The sequence below is a fragment of the Marmota monax genome, unplaced genomic scaffold (genome assembly GCF_021218885.2).
Source record: "Marmota monax isolate L192 unplaced genomic scaffold, Marmota_monax_Labrador192_F-V1.1 WCK01_AAM20220418_F8-fsc00048, whole genome shotgun sequence".
Classification (NCBI taxonomy): domain Eukaryota; kingdom Metazoa; phylum Chordata; class Mammalia; order Rodentia; family Sciuridae; genus Marmota; species Marmota monax.
The window spans coordinates 6,518,420-6,531,932 of record NW_026694895.1 but is presented as its reverse complement, the minus strand read 5'-3'; the positions used below and the strand labels follow the sequence as shown (position 1 = coordinate 6,531,932).

General features: G+C 33.7%; 1 protein-coding gene across 4 annotated transcripts in view; it reads left to right on the top strand.

Annotated features, from left to right (window-relative positions):
- Window positions 1-13,513, top strand: part of Rif1 (replication timing regulatory factor 1) — a 61,761-nt gene that overhangs the window by 40,388 nt on the left and 7,860 nt on the right. For 3 of the 4 annotated variants that reach the window (XM_046426897.2, XM_046426896.2, XM_058573518.1), the window contains 12 exons: window positions 121-163; window positions 668-870; window positions 1,687-1,786; window positions 2,862-2,981; window positions 3,796-3,947; window positions 4,531-4,614; window positions 4,700-4,754; window positions 5,086-8,349; window positions 10,563-10,709; window positions 11,013-11,090; window positions 11,182-11,297; window positions 12,823-12,976. In XM_046426897.2, coding sequence (XP_046282853.1) covers window positions 121-163; window positions 668-870; window positions 1,687-1,786; window positions 2,862-2,981; window positions 3,796-3,947; window positions 4,531-4,614; window positions 4,700-4,754; window positions 5,086-8,349; window positions 10,563-10,709; window positions 11,013-11,090; window positions 11,182-11,297; window positions 12,823-12,976 — 4,516 coding nt within the window. The remainder of the gene's footprint in view (window positions 1-120; window positions 164-667; window positions 871-1,686; window positions 1,787-2,861; window positions 2,982-3,795; window positions 3,948-4,530; window positions 4,615-4,699; window positions 4,755-5,085; window positions 8,350-10,562; window positions 10,710-11,012; window positions 11,091-11,181; window positions 11,298-12,822; window positions 12,977-13,513) is intronic. The other variant, XM_046426898.2, reaches the window with a different exon arrangement.

Genomic DNA, 13,513 nt, shown 5'->3' with positions numbered 1-13,513 from the left:
CATGTACACATTTGTTTTTATCACTATGGTAACCTCATTTTCAGGTTTAAATTGATAGATAACATAGTGTCATATTTCTAAAATATAAATGGTCCTCTATTATGTGTTTTTCCATTCTAGGCTTGATGAAGTTCCAAAAGTGTACAGTTGTCTGAACAACAAGGTAACAATAAAAAATTGTTCATAAAACATAAATGTTCATAATGAGAAAATAGAGTTTAGATGTTTGTCTACATTATATATAATTTTGCATATTTTTAATGGACATTTAATATTATGAAATAATATGACACATTCATAAGTAGATTTTCTTTTTTAAAAGATGGTGTTAATAAGCTAGCTTAAAATCATAGAATTCGTGATGTCATCTCTTTATATATGTGCTCAGTTGGGCTTAAAATTTTGTAGGTGAAGAGTATTTTGACAGTTATTAATTCTTGTTAAATTGATATAAACACATTGTTTTCCCCTGTCAATGGGAAATACACTCAAAATCAAGTTGGTTTATTGATAAAATTGCCAGATATTTTGTCAGCATATAAAGAGATTTACAGTGATCAGGGGGCCTTGTTTAAAATTATTGAAATTTAAAAAATTGAAATAGCAACATGTTTTGCAAGTTAATATTTAGAATGCTTTTTGCTCTTATTTTTTTCCTTTTTCCTAGTTAGAAAAGCTCTTAGGAGAAATTACTGCTTGCCTACAGTATAGCTACACTGGAATTTATGACAGTGAACTTCTTGAACTGCTTTCTCCACTGTTCTGTATAATATTTTTGCACAAGAATAAACAGATTCGAAAACAAAGTGCTCAGTTCTGGAATGCCACATTTGCTAAAGTGACCATGTTGACTTACCCTGAGGAATTAAAGTATGCAATAACACATTTTTATTCCTTATATATTCTGTTATGATAATATGAATGGGATTTTTGGTATTAAGATAATCTTAATATGGGGAATCATTGCATAAGATTTTATACTTATTATTTGGATTGCTTGGTAATTACTAAACATTCTTTAACATTTTTGTTGGGTCTTACAGTAAATTTGATTTTAGGAACCAATGAAAAGAATTTTAAATTATCCTAAAAAGAAGGGCAAGATAATGATGATTTTTAAAGTTACTTGAGTGCTTAATGTCATATTTTACTTCTGTTTGAATTTATCCATGATGAATATTTTGGAAATTTTGACAAAAGGTTTAGAGGTGAAAATTTGGAGATTCTTTTGAAAAGTACAGATTTCTCCCATTTTTATACATGTGTAGAACAATCTTTTAAGATTTTAGCCAATTTTCATTTACTGTTTAAAAATTACTTTTAAGCTTTTAGCCAAATTTCATTTACTGTTTAAAAAGTACTTGTAATTGATGTACTCTAGCCTGATGTTGTGGGTCATACCTGCTATTTCAGCTAACAGGTAGGCTAAGTCAGGAGGTGTGCAAGTTCAAGGCCAGTCTAGGAAACTTACCAATCCCTTCTCTGTGTCAAAATAAAAACAAAATGGGCTAGGGTTGTGGCTCAGTGGTAGACTACCCCTGAGTTCAGTTCCTAGTACTGTCAGAGAGAAAGTGTATATGTGTACACACATAAACAAGTGTATGTATTTGACAGTGCTTGTTAACATCACTACTATGCACCAGTACATTTGACTCAATGTATATATATTTGTGTACTTTTTTAAAGACCTGTACTAAGACAAGCCAAACAGACACTTTTACTTCTCTTGCCTGGTTTGGAAAGTGTTGAAATCATGGAGGAATCCAGTGGACCATATTCAGAAGTAGTGAGTTGTTGTTTTTGTCATTTTGTTTTTAAAGTTTTGATGTTTAAATGATTTGTTTATCGTAAGTGATAAATAAGTAGAACCTGGACAAGAGTTCCCTAACATGATTTTTTTTTTCATATGTATATATAGAGTTGTCTGGCCTGAAATACGAGTATAAATTAAGTGCAAAAGTTTTCTCTCGAGAAATACTCATGTAAATTACACTCAACTCATGTACCTTATATGTAGTCTTTACAAGCATCATAACTGTTAAAACACATCAGTGGAATTATTTTGGAAAAAGTAGAAATGAACTTACTAAAGTCTTTATACCTAAGCAAGAACTGTTCTTCTAGATTTCATTTCTTTGTATTAAATTCATCACTACTTCTATCAGAAAAAAATAAATCTTTACTATTACATCACCCTTAGGACCAAGGTCACTTTGACTGATACTTGATTACCATCTAAAGATCTAGGAGTTCAGAGGCATAAAGGCATGGATGGATGCTGTATTCTTAGGAAGTTGAACATCCTTAGAAAGTATTTTTCTGTTTAGCAACAGATCTTATACAGCTATTGGTTTGTGTGCTTAGAATCAGTAAGGAAAAAAAATATCAGTAACTATAGTTACTGATGTTTTGCTTTTGGAATAAAAAAAAATTCTCACCAATAAAGACTTTGTTGCTCAGTGTAATTTAGTCTGCTAAAGCCATACATTCAGGTATAAGAGAAAATGTTCTTCCTGCATTAATATTCTCTAAACTGTGTGCTTTATTAATCTTCTTTATTCTTTAATGTTGAAAGTTTTGTGGGCTTTTTTTTGTGTGTGTATTTTCAGTAATGGGTACAGTGTTTGAGTCTAGCAATTTGATTTATATTGCAATATTTATGTGGTATGTCTTATTTTCAAATTTCATGAAATTAAAATGGTATAAAACAGTATTGGAAAATTTAGACAATCTATTTACTGTCTTTTGACAGTGTTTAAATTTAAAATAAGTTATCATTAGTATGTGATTATTAGATGTGAAAAGAAATGAAAGTAGTAGAGTTGTCCTTAATGAAATTGTTTTTATTTTTAATAAAACAGATGGAAAACTCACAATTAAATGTGAAGATAAGTGGTATAGAAAGAAAATCAAGTGGAAAAAGAGATTCCTTTTTGACACAAACAAAGGATAAGAAAGAAAATGTGAAACCATCAGTCAAAGTATGTTTTCAACATTGTATTTAATAGAATTTTTAAAATAAAGCTTATAATAGCTTTTTATTTCAAAACTTCTCATTGCAAGGAAAAGTTATAAATGGCTTAACAAATATGGGATGGTGAGGATTGGTAGAGTTCTTCTACAAAGAGTAATAGCATAGTATGAAAATCTGGAAGAGGAAGGTGATGACTCCTTCTCAGTAAGGGTAGATCTGTGTAATGCTTAGCCTCATGATAATACTTATATGTAATTTATCATATGTAATTTATTCCCAGCAGTAGCCTCCATAAGATAAGATGACTCTAGGTCCCAGTGACTAAAATAGGTAGTGTAAGAGAACATTTTAGAATTGTTGTTATTATAGTACTTAATTTGGAATAGATTACATTCTTGTAGATGCTAAAAATAGAATGATACAATGTTATCTTTACAAATTTTCAAAGTTATTAGTGTGTAAGACATACTATATTGGCAGCCTTACTTAATTTCACTAGTTCATTGTTACAGCTTGGAAGTGATACATATACTCTTCGCCAGTTGATTTCTATATTTGATTTCTATGTTTGCCCGAAAAACACATCTTAAGGTGTACAGGTTTGCCTCCTTTTAAAGGGCTTAATTTTATTTTCTCAGCATTTATTAGAAGTAGAAAAATAGTGAAGAACATTATTACTAATTTGTTATTTTGAATATCATATGGACTGTACATCAGACTTAGAACTTTGAAAAACCTTTATCAGTATTAGAAGGAACTGGAAGTCATTTGAAAATGATGTTGGAACTGAAAATGTACATTTACTTTTTTAAAATCTGCAGCTAAAATTAGAATCTTCATCTCCAAAAGTAAAGAGTGAAATGCTGTTGGAAGAGGAAAAGTCAGAAGATTTTGTGTTTATTCCTCCAGAAGAAAAAGAAGCAAAGGAAAGAATATTAACTGAACATCAAAAAGAAGTACTCAAAACAAAACGGTTTGTAGGCCTTTTGTTTTGAATTGGACATTTATTTTGTAAAGTATTTATTCATGTATCTTTAGTTTTAGGTGGACACATTGTTTTGTTTTTATATGTTGCTGAGAATCAAACCCAGTGCCTCATGCATGCTAAGCGACCACTATACCACTGAGCCACAACCAAAGCCCTGGACATCCATTATTTATGCTTAGATTTCATGTAGGAAATTACAGATTTGTTGTTGCATAATGTGTTTGGTAAAGTGATTGGTTTTGTTGGTTTGGGATTAAACCTAAGGCCCCACATGTTAGACCAGCCAACTACCACTGACCCTTTGAATTGTAAGTTTTAATGGGAGAAATTACACTTTACTGTATTTTATAATATATAAAGTGGCCTAGTAATGTGCCACATATTGCCAAATGGAATTCCTTTGTTGAGGTAGGTTGTATAGGAAGATAAGTTCATGAGAAATCTGGAAAGTAACCATATAGATCTTGATTGTGTAACATTCATAAAAGATAATTTGGTAGATTGCAATTAATTTCTAATTGTAAGAATAATATCAGATTTGTAAAGTTACAAATAAAATATTTTTCAGGTGTGATATTCCTGCCATGTATAATAATCTGGATGTTTCACAAGATACCTTATTTTCTAGTCATTATAGTCAGGAAGAGTCTGTGTAAGTATGAAAGCTTTTGGACTTGTAACAATTTCTCCTAATTTTTTTTTAAGTACAATTTAATTTCCATAATTCTTTATTTCAGGGAAACACCTAATTCAAGTGAAAAACCAATGGAAGATTCTGAAATGATAATTAAGGTATATTCAATGTTTTATATTTTAGGGTTTTTAGAATCACCTATTAGGAATAAATTGCAGACTGGGGGCTGTTCTTCATTTTATTAATTTTAAGGTTTATTTTAGAATCATACACTAACAGAATTATAGTCATATGTGTGTATTTAAATGTGTTTGGCTTTTATTGAATAAAATGAGGAGCACATTAATGGGCATCTTCTATTACTTTTGGAGTATTTGCATTTTGTTGAAAGTTAGTGGTCATCTCGGTATTACTGAAGTTTTGCACTTAAATTTTCCTTGGAAGTGAAACTTGTTTGCAGATTTAATCTGTATATATATTTCTGTACAGGAAAAGCAAATGCAGCATGACAGTGTTATTCCTCAAGATACCAAGGAAAACTGTGGTATGAATGAACATCTTGAAAAGGCTTCTGTTTCAAATAATGGATGTAGTTCTGTTGAGGAAACCAATCCAGAAGTATTAATGACCAGTAGTAATGATGTCAGAAAAATCACCTTAACTTCATCAAAGAAAGCTTCAACTGAATGTATACCTAATGCAGAAAGTTCATTTGTTGTCAACAGCTCAGTTTCTAATTCCTCTATTTCTGGAACTCCCCCACAGCCTACAAGTCGAAGGCAAACCTTTATTACGTTAGAAAAGTTTGATGGTTCAGAAAATAGACCTTTCAGCCCGTCCCCCTTGAATAGTATATCATCAGTTGTTACAGTGAAAAATAACCAGGAAAACATGACTAAAACAGATACTACTTTAAAAACAAAGAAAAGAGAAGTGACTCGATCAAAATCTGATTCAGAGAAAGTGGTGAATGGAGTTAAGAGATCAAGCCGGAGATCTAGTAAAGCTGAGCAGTCTGGAAATAAAAAGTCTAAGCCCTTAATGAAATCTGAAGAAGAGAAAAATACTCAGGAATCTACCGAAGACATGATAGCCTTAGAAAATAACCCACCTGGTTTTCTTAATCAAACAGAATGTGTGCAGAATAATCAGGATCATCTTTCTGAACCTACAGTGGAGTATGAAGACACAAAGCCTAAATCAACAATAGAAAATGATGTAGTGTTGGAAAATAATACTGTGGAAGAGAAAAATGGAGAGGTTAATTTTGAATCCAAAGAAAATACACCCCCAGTCATAATACCAGCAGATCAAATGGGAAATGAAGAGAATCAGGTTCAGATAACTTCAAACCAAAAAACCCTTAGACGATCTTCAAGGCGACGTTCAGAAATAATAGAGTCAACCACTGATAGCCAAGATAAAGAAAATAGTCACCAAAAAAAGGAAAGACGTAAGGAAGAAGAAAAATCTCTTCAAAAGAGTCCATTGCATGTAAAAGATGATGTGTTACCTAGGCAAAAACTGACTTCTGAACATGCAGTACAGGAAAATTTAGTTGAGAAAGGAAATAATTTACATGAGAAAACTTTGGGGGAAACCAGTGCTAATGCTGAAATTGACCAAAATAAAAGTAAACCAGACCTTGAGAATATTAGTTCTGAAGCAGATAGTGCCCAGGACATTGCTGATAAGTCTTCTGAGAAACCTTTAAGAGGACGAACGCGTTATCAAACAAGAAGAGCATCTCAGGGTTTGCTTTTCAGCATTGAGAACTCAGAATCTGATAGTTTTGAGGCAAAAGAAGAAGGATCAAGGAAGAAGAGATCTGGAAAGTGGAAAAACAAAAGTAATGATAGTGTTGACATGGAAGAACAAGAAGAAAAAATGGTACAAGAGTGTATAAAAGTTGAAAATCAGACGCCTGAGTCTAAAGCAATTTCTGAAGTAGATATGAAATCTCAGATTTGTGAAACAGGTGAAAGTACTGTGGTAATACCTCAGGAATCTAAAATATCTTCAGATTTGTTGCAAGCTTCTGATGATGTACCAAATACACATGAAGGAAAAAGTAAGACTAGCAAAAGCACAGAAAATTCCTTTACATGGCCACCTGTGCCAGAATCAAATCTAAGGACTAGAAATGCCAATAAAAGGTTACATAAGGGAGATTCTGATAGTGTGGGAGAGTGTTCAAAAGTGGGGCCATCAAGCGTTGCTTTGCTTTCTGGAAAAAGTATTCAAATTGTTGAATGCCAGCACAAGAGAAGTAGGAGGGTCAGGCGATCTAAAGGTTGTGACTGCTGTAGGGAAAAATCAGAGCCCCAGGAAAATTCATTTATTGGGTTAAGGAACATAGAAAATGATGATGAAAAGAATAGTGAAACAAAAGCAGATGTGCAGACACCTGGAACTGTATCAAAAAGTTGTGATGCTAATCTGCATTCTGAAGTAAAAATTTTAGATGAACATCCTAGTGTGAATTTTGATTTGGGTCTCAAGGAGGAGAACGATACTATAAATGATTTAGTAATTGTACCTGAAACTGAATTGAAAGAAAATACTATTGAAAAATCTGTTCCTCCTGAAATAGTAACTTTTAAGGAGGGTACTTGTGATATGGATTCTGGTGTAGCAACGTGTCTTGAAAATGAGGAGCCATCTAACATATTAAAAGTTGTGGGCCCATGTGCATGTGATTCCATGGACATTTCACAGAAATGTTCTCCTTTGGACACTAAAAAAAGGAAACGAGAGTTTTCTCCAGAAGAAGTTAACATTGTTAATGTTGAAGGAAATGCATGTAAAGCAACAGTGGGATCAAATCTGGAAGAAGTAGAAGCTATGGAATTGGATATAAAAAGTGATAAATCTGAAACTAGCTTAGAAAAAGATAAATCTGAAGCTAACTTGGTTGAGAAAAAGAGTGCCAAAATAGATATTTCTGAAGAAACGGTAGCAGAGGGAAATACTAAAAGTGGCATACCTGAAGCAGATAAAGCTGAAGAAGTCAATGCTGAAGAATTGAATGCTGAAGCAGCTGCAGCACAGGAATATAACTCAGGTACTGGTCTTTCTGATAAAACCACACCTATAAATGTGAATCCTCAGACGGAGATTTCTGAACAAAAAGCAAACGGGAAATTGGGTGGAGGAAGTAATGAATCTGATCTAGGCTCACTTGGAGAAATCAATTCTGAAATTGAAAATTATGAAAAAACAGTGATTGAGCAGGTGAATTCTGAAACTGACAGTGTCGAGGAAACAAAGGACAGGGACAGGACTACCAAAACCTCTAAGCCAGAAGAAGCTCAAACAGAAAGATTGAATGTAGAAACTGACAACTTTATTCCTGACACACTTGAAATGAACACTGAAGAAGGAAAGATTGAATGTAATAAAACTGAAACTAATATTGAACTTATTAAATCTGAAGAAATGAAATTAGATGACAATCAAGTGGTAGTAGGAAATGATACTTTACAGGAAGTTCATCATACTTCAGAGACAATGGAGGAAACATTACAGTCTTCGTCATCTGAAACAGCTATCTCTGAACTGGTAACAGAAGATAATAATGCATCTCCTCAAAAATTAAGGGAGCTTGATCCTTTACTTTTGTCTGCAAACGACAGTCCTAGTGGTATGCAAACACGATGTGTCTGGTCCCCATTGGCTTCTCCATCTACCAGCATTTTAAAGAGAGGACTGAAAAGACCCCAAGAAGATGAGATCTCCTCACCTGTTAATAAGGTAGGAGGAATGAGGTTGAATATAAAAGAGGTCTAATATTTGGTTGAAACTTTGGGCCATACTGTGTCATATGGTGAATGACAGATACTAGGATTATATGACCACTTCTTTATTTGTCATGAATGCTAGGGAAAGAGCAGGTAGAACAAAAGGAGATCAAAACTTTCAGGATGTTCCTTCATCTCACAACACTAAAGATCTTTATGCAGCTCTGTACATTGTTCACCTTTAGCAAAATTGGTAAGACCTCTTCTTAGGGTCTTTTCTGCGCTGCATACCATAACACATGAGGAACTCGGGTGACATTGATAATACAGGTTTAGCACTTAATGTTTTCTGGGACATAATGTCTCTTTTACTTGAGTTTTTATATAGCTCCTTAGATGATGATTTAGAAAGTTACTTGGGCTTCCTTTATCAATTTTATGAATCCCCACCCCTACTCCTGGAGTGCTAGGGATTGAGTCCAGGGTTTCACACATGATAAGCATGTGCTCTATCACAGAGCTACACCCACAGATCCTCTCTCATTATTTTCTTATTTATATTGCCATCTCCTGCACTAAGCCATACCTTGTTTGGTTCAGAAAAAAAAAAAAAATTGGATTCTGGGTGTCTAGATTATACCCTTTTCTTTTCACAGTTTATTGAATGAATGAATTTTAAGAAAGAGGAAGTGAGGTGTGCCTACATAGACCAATTTCCTCTATGTAACTAAGTAGATGTTCTGAAAAGGTGTTGACATTCTGCAACTTTATTTTGAAATTGAATCTGCTATTGTCAGATGTACTTATAGATATGTGAATGTATACCAAAAAAGATACTTTGATTTTTTTTTTTTTTTTCCCCTTCAGCAAGCACTTTTGGGTGGTGGTGGGGGGTGATGTGCGTGTGTGCATGCGCGTGCACCCACTTGCTTAGGGATTTGAACCCAGGACTTCATACATGCCAGGCAAGCACTTTACCAGTGAGTCACATAGCCAGCCCAAGCAAGCACATTTTAAAAACTTTCCTTCTTAATCTCTGTGAGTAGTTTTCAGCTTTCTAAAATATATTGAAAATTTTGCTGAGAATTGAGAGATTAATCCATTTAAGAAAACTTAACAGCTGTTGAGATTTTTTTTTCCCTCTTTAGATGCTAAGGCTATTAGTTTTTGTTTCTTTTTAATATCTTAAGTTTAATAGGCCATTGACATGCTTGAAAACTTTGTGAAGATAAAATGCATTGGAAATAACATGTCAGTGTTCTTTAAATTGCCTATACAACTTAATAGTTTCTTTTCTTTTCCTTCCCACTCCTTGCATAAGTAGGGAGGGAGGGAGATAGGGTCTCTGTAAGTTGCCAAGGCTGACCTTGAGCTTGAATTCTTTGCCCAGCTTTCTGTGTTGCTGGGATTATAGGCATGTGCCATCATACTTAGTCATGGCTTAACTAGTTGTGGTTTTGATAGAAGTTCATATTTAATACTTATTTAGGCAACAGAGATAGTGCTTGCATATATGTACATACGTGTGTGTATGTGTGTATTTTTTTTCTTTTTGCAGTTCTAGGAATTGAATCGGACCTCATTCAGGCTAGGCAAGTGCTTATGCACTGATCCAAATCCCTAACACAACATGCTGTATTTTCTGTGACAGATTTATAGAACATGCATCTTGTATTCTTGGAAATCAAGAATAGAAAACATGTAATAATATCTTAACGGTTATCAGAGTTCTCTATTGTATACTTATCAATTAGTTTAATATATTATTTATATAATATATAATTTATACATAGAAGAGACTAAGTTTTCCTCAAGCTGGCCTAAGGTTAAGATTGCTACCTAATTGAAATTATAGTAGTGGTTAACAGTTTACACCAAAAGTCCATTATGTATTTTATTTCCTCTTTACCTTTTTTCTCCAGTCTGTTTATGAAGTTATTAGAATCATATTGTATAGCTTCATTGTCACCAAATTCATTGTTTCTATTACTATCCTAGTTTCACAACCTAAACTATGCAGCTTTAGAACATAGATAATTAGAATCCATTTTGCTATTTATCTGTAAAAGTAGTCACTAAGATGAACAGTTATATGTTGTAGACTTCCAAACCCACATGCTACTTTTGGATAACCTCTTGATGAGAATTTATGGTGTCATCTTTAAAGACTTTAAAGACTAAAGACTTTAGTTTTGTTAAATATTAAAATCTGACCTGTGTTTTCAGGTTCGACGTGTCTCATTTGCAGATCCAATATACCAAGCAGGATTGGCAGATGACATTGATAGGCGATGTTCCATTGTTAGGTCCCATTCTTCAAGTAGTTCTCCCATAATGAAAAATGTTAAAACATCACCTACTGCACAATCTAAGGTAAGCAACAGGTGTTACAGTATGCACATATCTATATGTGCTTAGAATTATATGTGTATAGTTTGTTTTAAGGTTATTTATGAAATAAAACTTTGTTGGTTTGGTTCTTTGTGTGCTTCATGGTAAGTAGACCTGAAAAGGTAGTAAGAGGCAATGATCATTCAGCAAGTAATTGATTAACTAGCAGTTCATTTTCTTTTCTGTTTCTGATATTTTAAAATAGTGATTACAGTCTAAGATTAAGATTAAAATTGTAGTTGTCTAGGGTCTAAGTGAGTCTTTTTTTTCTCTCCTTTTGTCTAGCATAATACCACTTCAGCTAAAGGATTTCTGTCCCCAGGATCACGTAGCTCTAAATTTAAGAGCTCAAAGAAGTGTTTAGTAAGAAGTGCTTTAGTTTTCATGTAACTTTTTATATTTTTGTGTTTAGTCAAGTGATCTCTATTTAATAGCTTTTGAAATTTATTTTAAGATAACAGAAATGGCCAAAGAATCCATTCCATGCCCAACAGAAAGTGTTTACCCAGCTTTGGTGAACTGTGCAGCACCAGTTGACATTATTTTGCCTCAGATAACATCAAATATGTGGTAAGTGGTTACTTAGGCTTTGGGGTTATATTCCAAGATGCCACTTCAGTAACAGGAATATTTGAATGGTAAAGGTTCTCCCAGTTAGAATTTATTAGCATGTATCCCTTTCATATATTTTATTTCAGGAATAAATAAAAATGTAGATTGAATGATAGGCTGTAGGGCAATAATAAAAGCATTTATGCTAATAAAATTAATGTTTGTGAATAATTTGTTAAGATATTGTGTAGAAACTTTTTATATACATTATCTTAATTTACCGTTACTACCAATTCCTTAAGGAATATATACTTTTTTGTGGTACTTGGGGCCAAACCCAGGGGTGCTGTAATACCAAGCTACACCCCAGCACCTTTTTTTTTTTTTTTTTTTTTTAAAGAGAGAGAGGTGTTTTTTAATATTTATTTTTTAGTTTTTGGCGGACACAACATCTTTGTTTGTATGTACTGCTGAGGATCGAACCCGGGCTGCACGCATGCCAGGCAAGCGCGCTACTGCTTGAGCCACATCCCCAGCCCTCACCCCAGCACTTTTAAAGTTTTATTGTGAAACAAGGTCTTTCTAAGTTGCGCAAGAAGGCCTCAAACATGGCAATCCTCTTGCCTTAGCTTCCTCAGTAGCTGAGGTTAGAGGTATGTTCCACTGCTCTTGGTGTATGAATATCATTTCTGTTTTATAAAATAAAATTTACAAAGATTAATCCACTAAGATTGCCCTGATAGTAAGTCATTATGTGAAGCTTGAGGTTCACGTAGAAAACCTTGATTTGGGGGGCTGGGGTCATAGCTCATTGGTAGAGTGCTTGCCCAGCATGTGTGAGGCCCTGGGTTTGATTCTCAGCACCACATATAAAAAAAATAAAGGTGATTGACCACTAAAAAAAAAAAAAAATTAAAAAAAGAAAGAGGGGCTGGGGATGTGGCTCAAGCGGTAGCGCGCTCACCTGGCATGCGTGCAGCCCGGGGTTCGATCCTCAGCACCACATACAAACAAAGATGTTGTGTCTGCCGAAAACTAAAAAATAAAATATTAAAAAATTCTCTCTCTCTCTCTCTCTCTTTCTCTTTAAAAAAAAATAAATAAAACTAAAAAACTTAAAAAAAAAAAAAAAAAAAACCTATATTTTTGGTGGGTATTTTCTTAAAAAAAAAAAAATTAACCTAAGAGTTTTTAATTAAAATTTTCCTGATTGTTAGTCTTGGAAACTTAAATTATTTTTGAGTAGAAAATTCTAGATTACTGTATTTTAAGATAGTTGGTGAGATCTTTTGCTAATTTCTCTTTTGCCCTATCATTTGACAATAGGACATGAGGTATTCCTAAACTCCTCCAAGGAGTTGTGGTTCAGACAAATACTGAGTCCATTTCTGATTATAGAAGTTGGAGAGAGAGGGCACATTAAAACAAAAGGAGTAATTTAAAGTCAGTTATGGTTGAGTTTAAATGGAGAAATTAAACCGAATAAGCCCTTACTAGTAGTATATACGGACAACTGATTCTCCTTTTTCTCTCATCTTTTCAGGGCAAGAGGCCTAGGACAACTTATCAGAGCCAAGAATATAAAAACAATTGGCGATCTGAGTTCTCTTACAGCATCTGAAATAAAAACTCTTCCTATCCGGTCTCCCAAAGTTTCTAACGTAAAAAAGGCTCTTAGAGTGTATCATGAACAGCAGGTAAAAACTCAGGTGGTACTTAAAATTATGTATTAATCAGTGACCCAATAGCATAGTTGTAGAAGTTCATATTTAAACTCCTTTTGCTTAAAATCCCGTTTTATGGTCCCTTTATCCCCTCTAAAGACAAGGTCTTGCTGAATTGCTTTAGGACCTCACTGAGATGCTAAGGCTGGCTTTGAACTCGTCATCCTCCTGCCTCAGCCTCCCAAGCTGCTGGGATTACATGGGTGCACCACTGCGCCAGGCTATACTGTTTTTATTTAATGCACCTCAGATTTCTTTTAAAATTATCTTTTCTGCTTTGAATTCTGTCCTCGTATCCCTTTATGATTTTTACCAGATGGTGATGGATTTCATTGCTGCTTTTCTAAAGCCTATATACTGAAATCTAAACATTTATGGAAAGCTTTACAACTTTCTAGGTCATAAAACTTTTGATTTTGATGTCTAACACATTTTTACTTATTTGTGTTTTTCCTTCCAGCATTTTACATGTGCACACACATACGTGTGTGTATATACACACAATATACA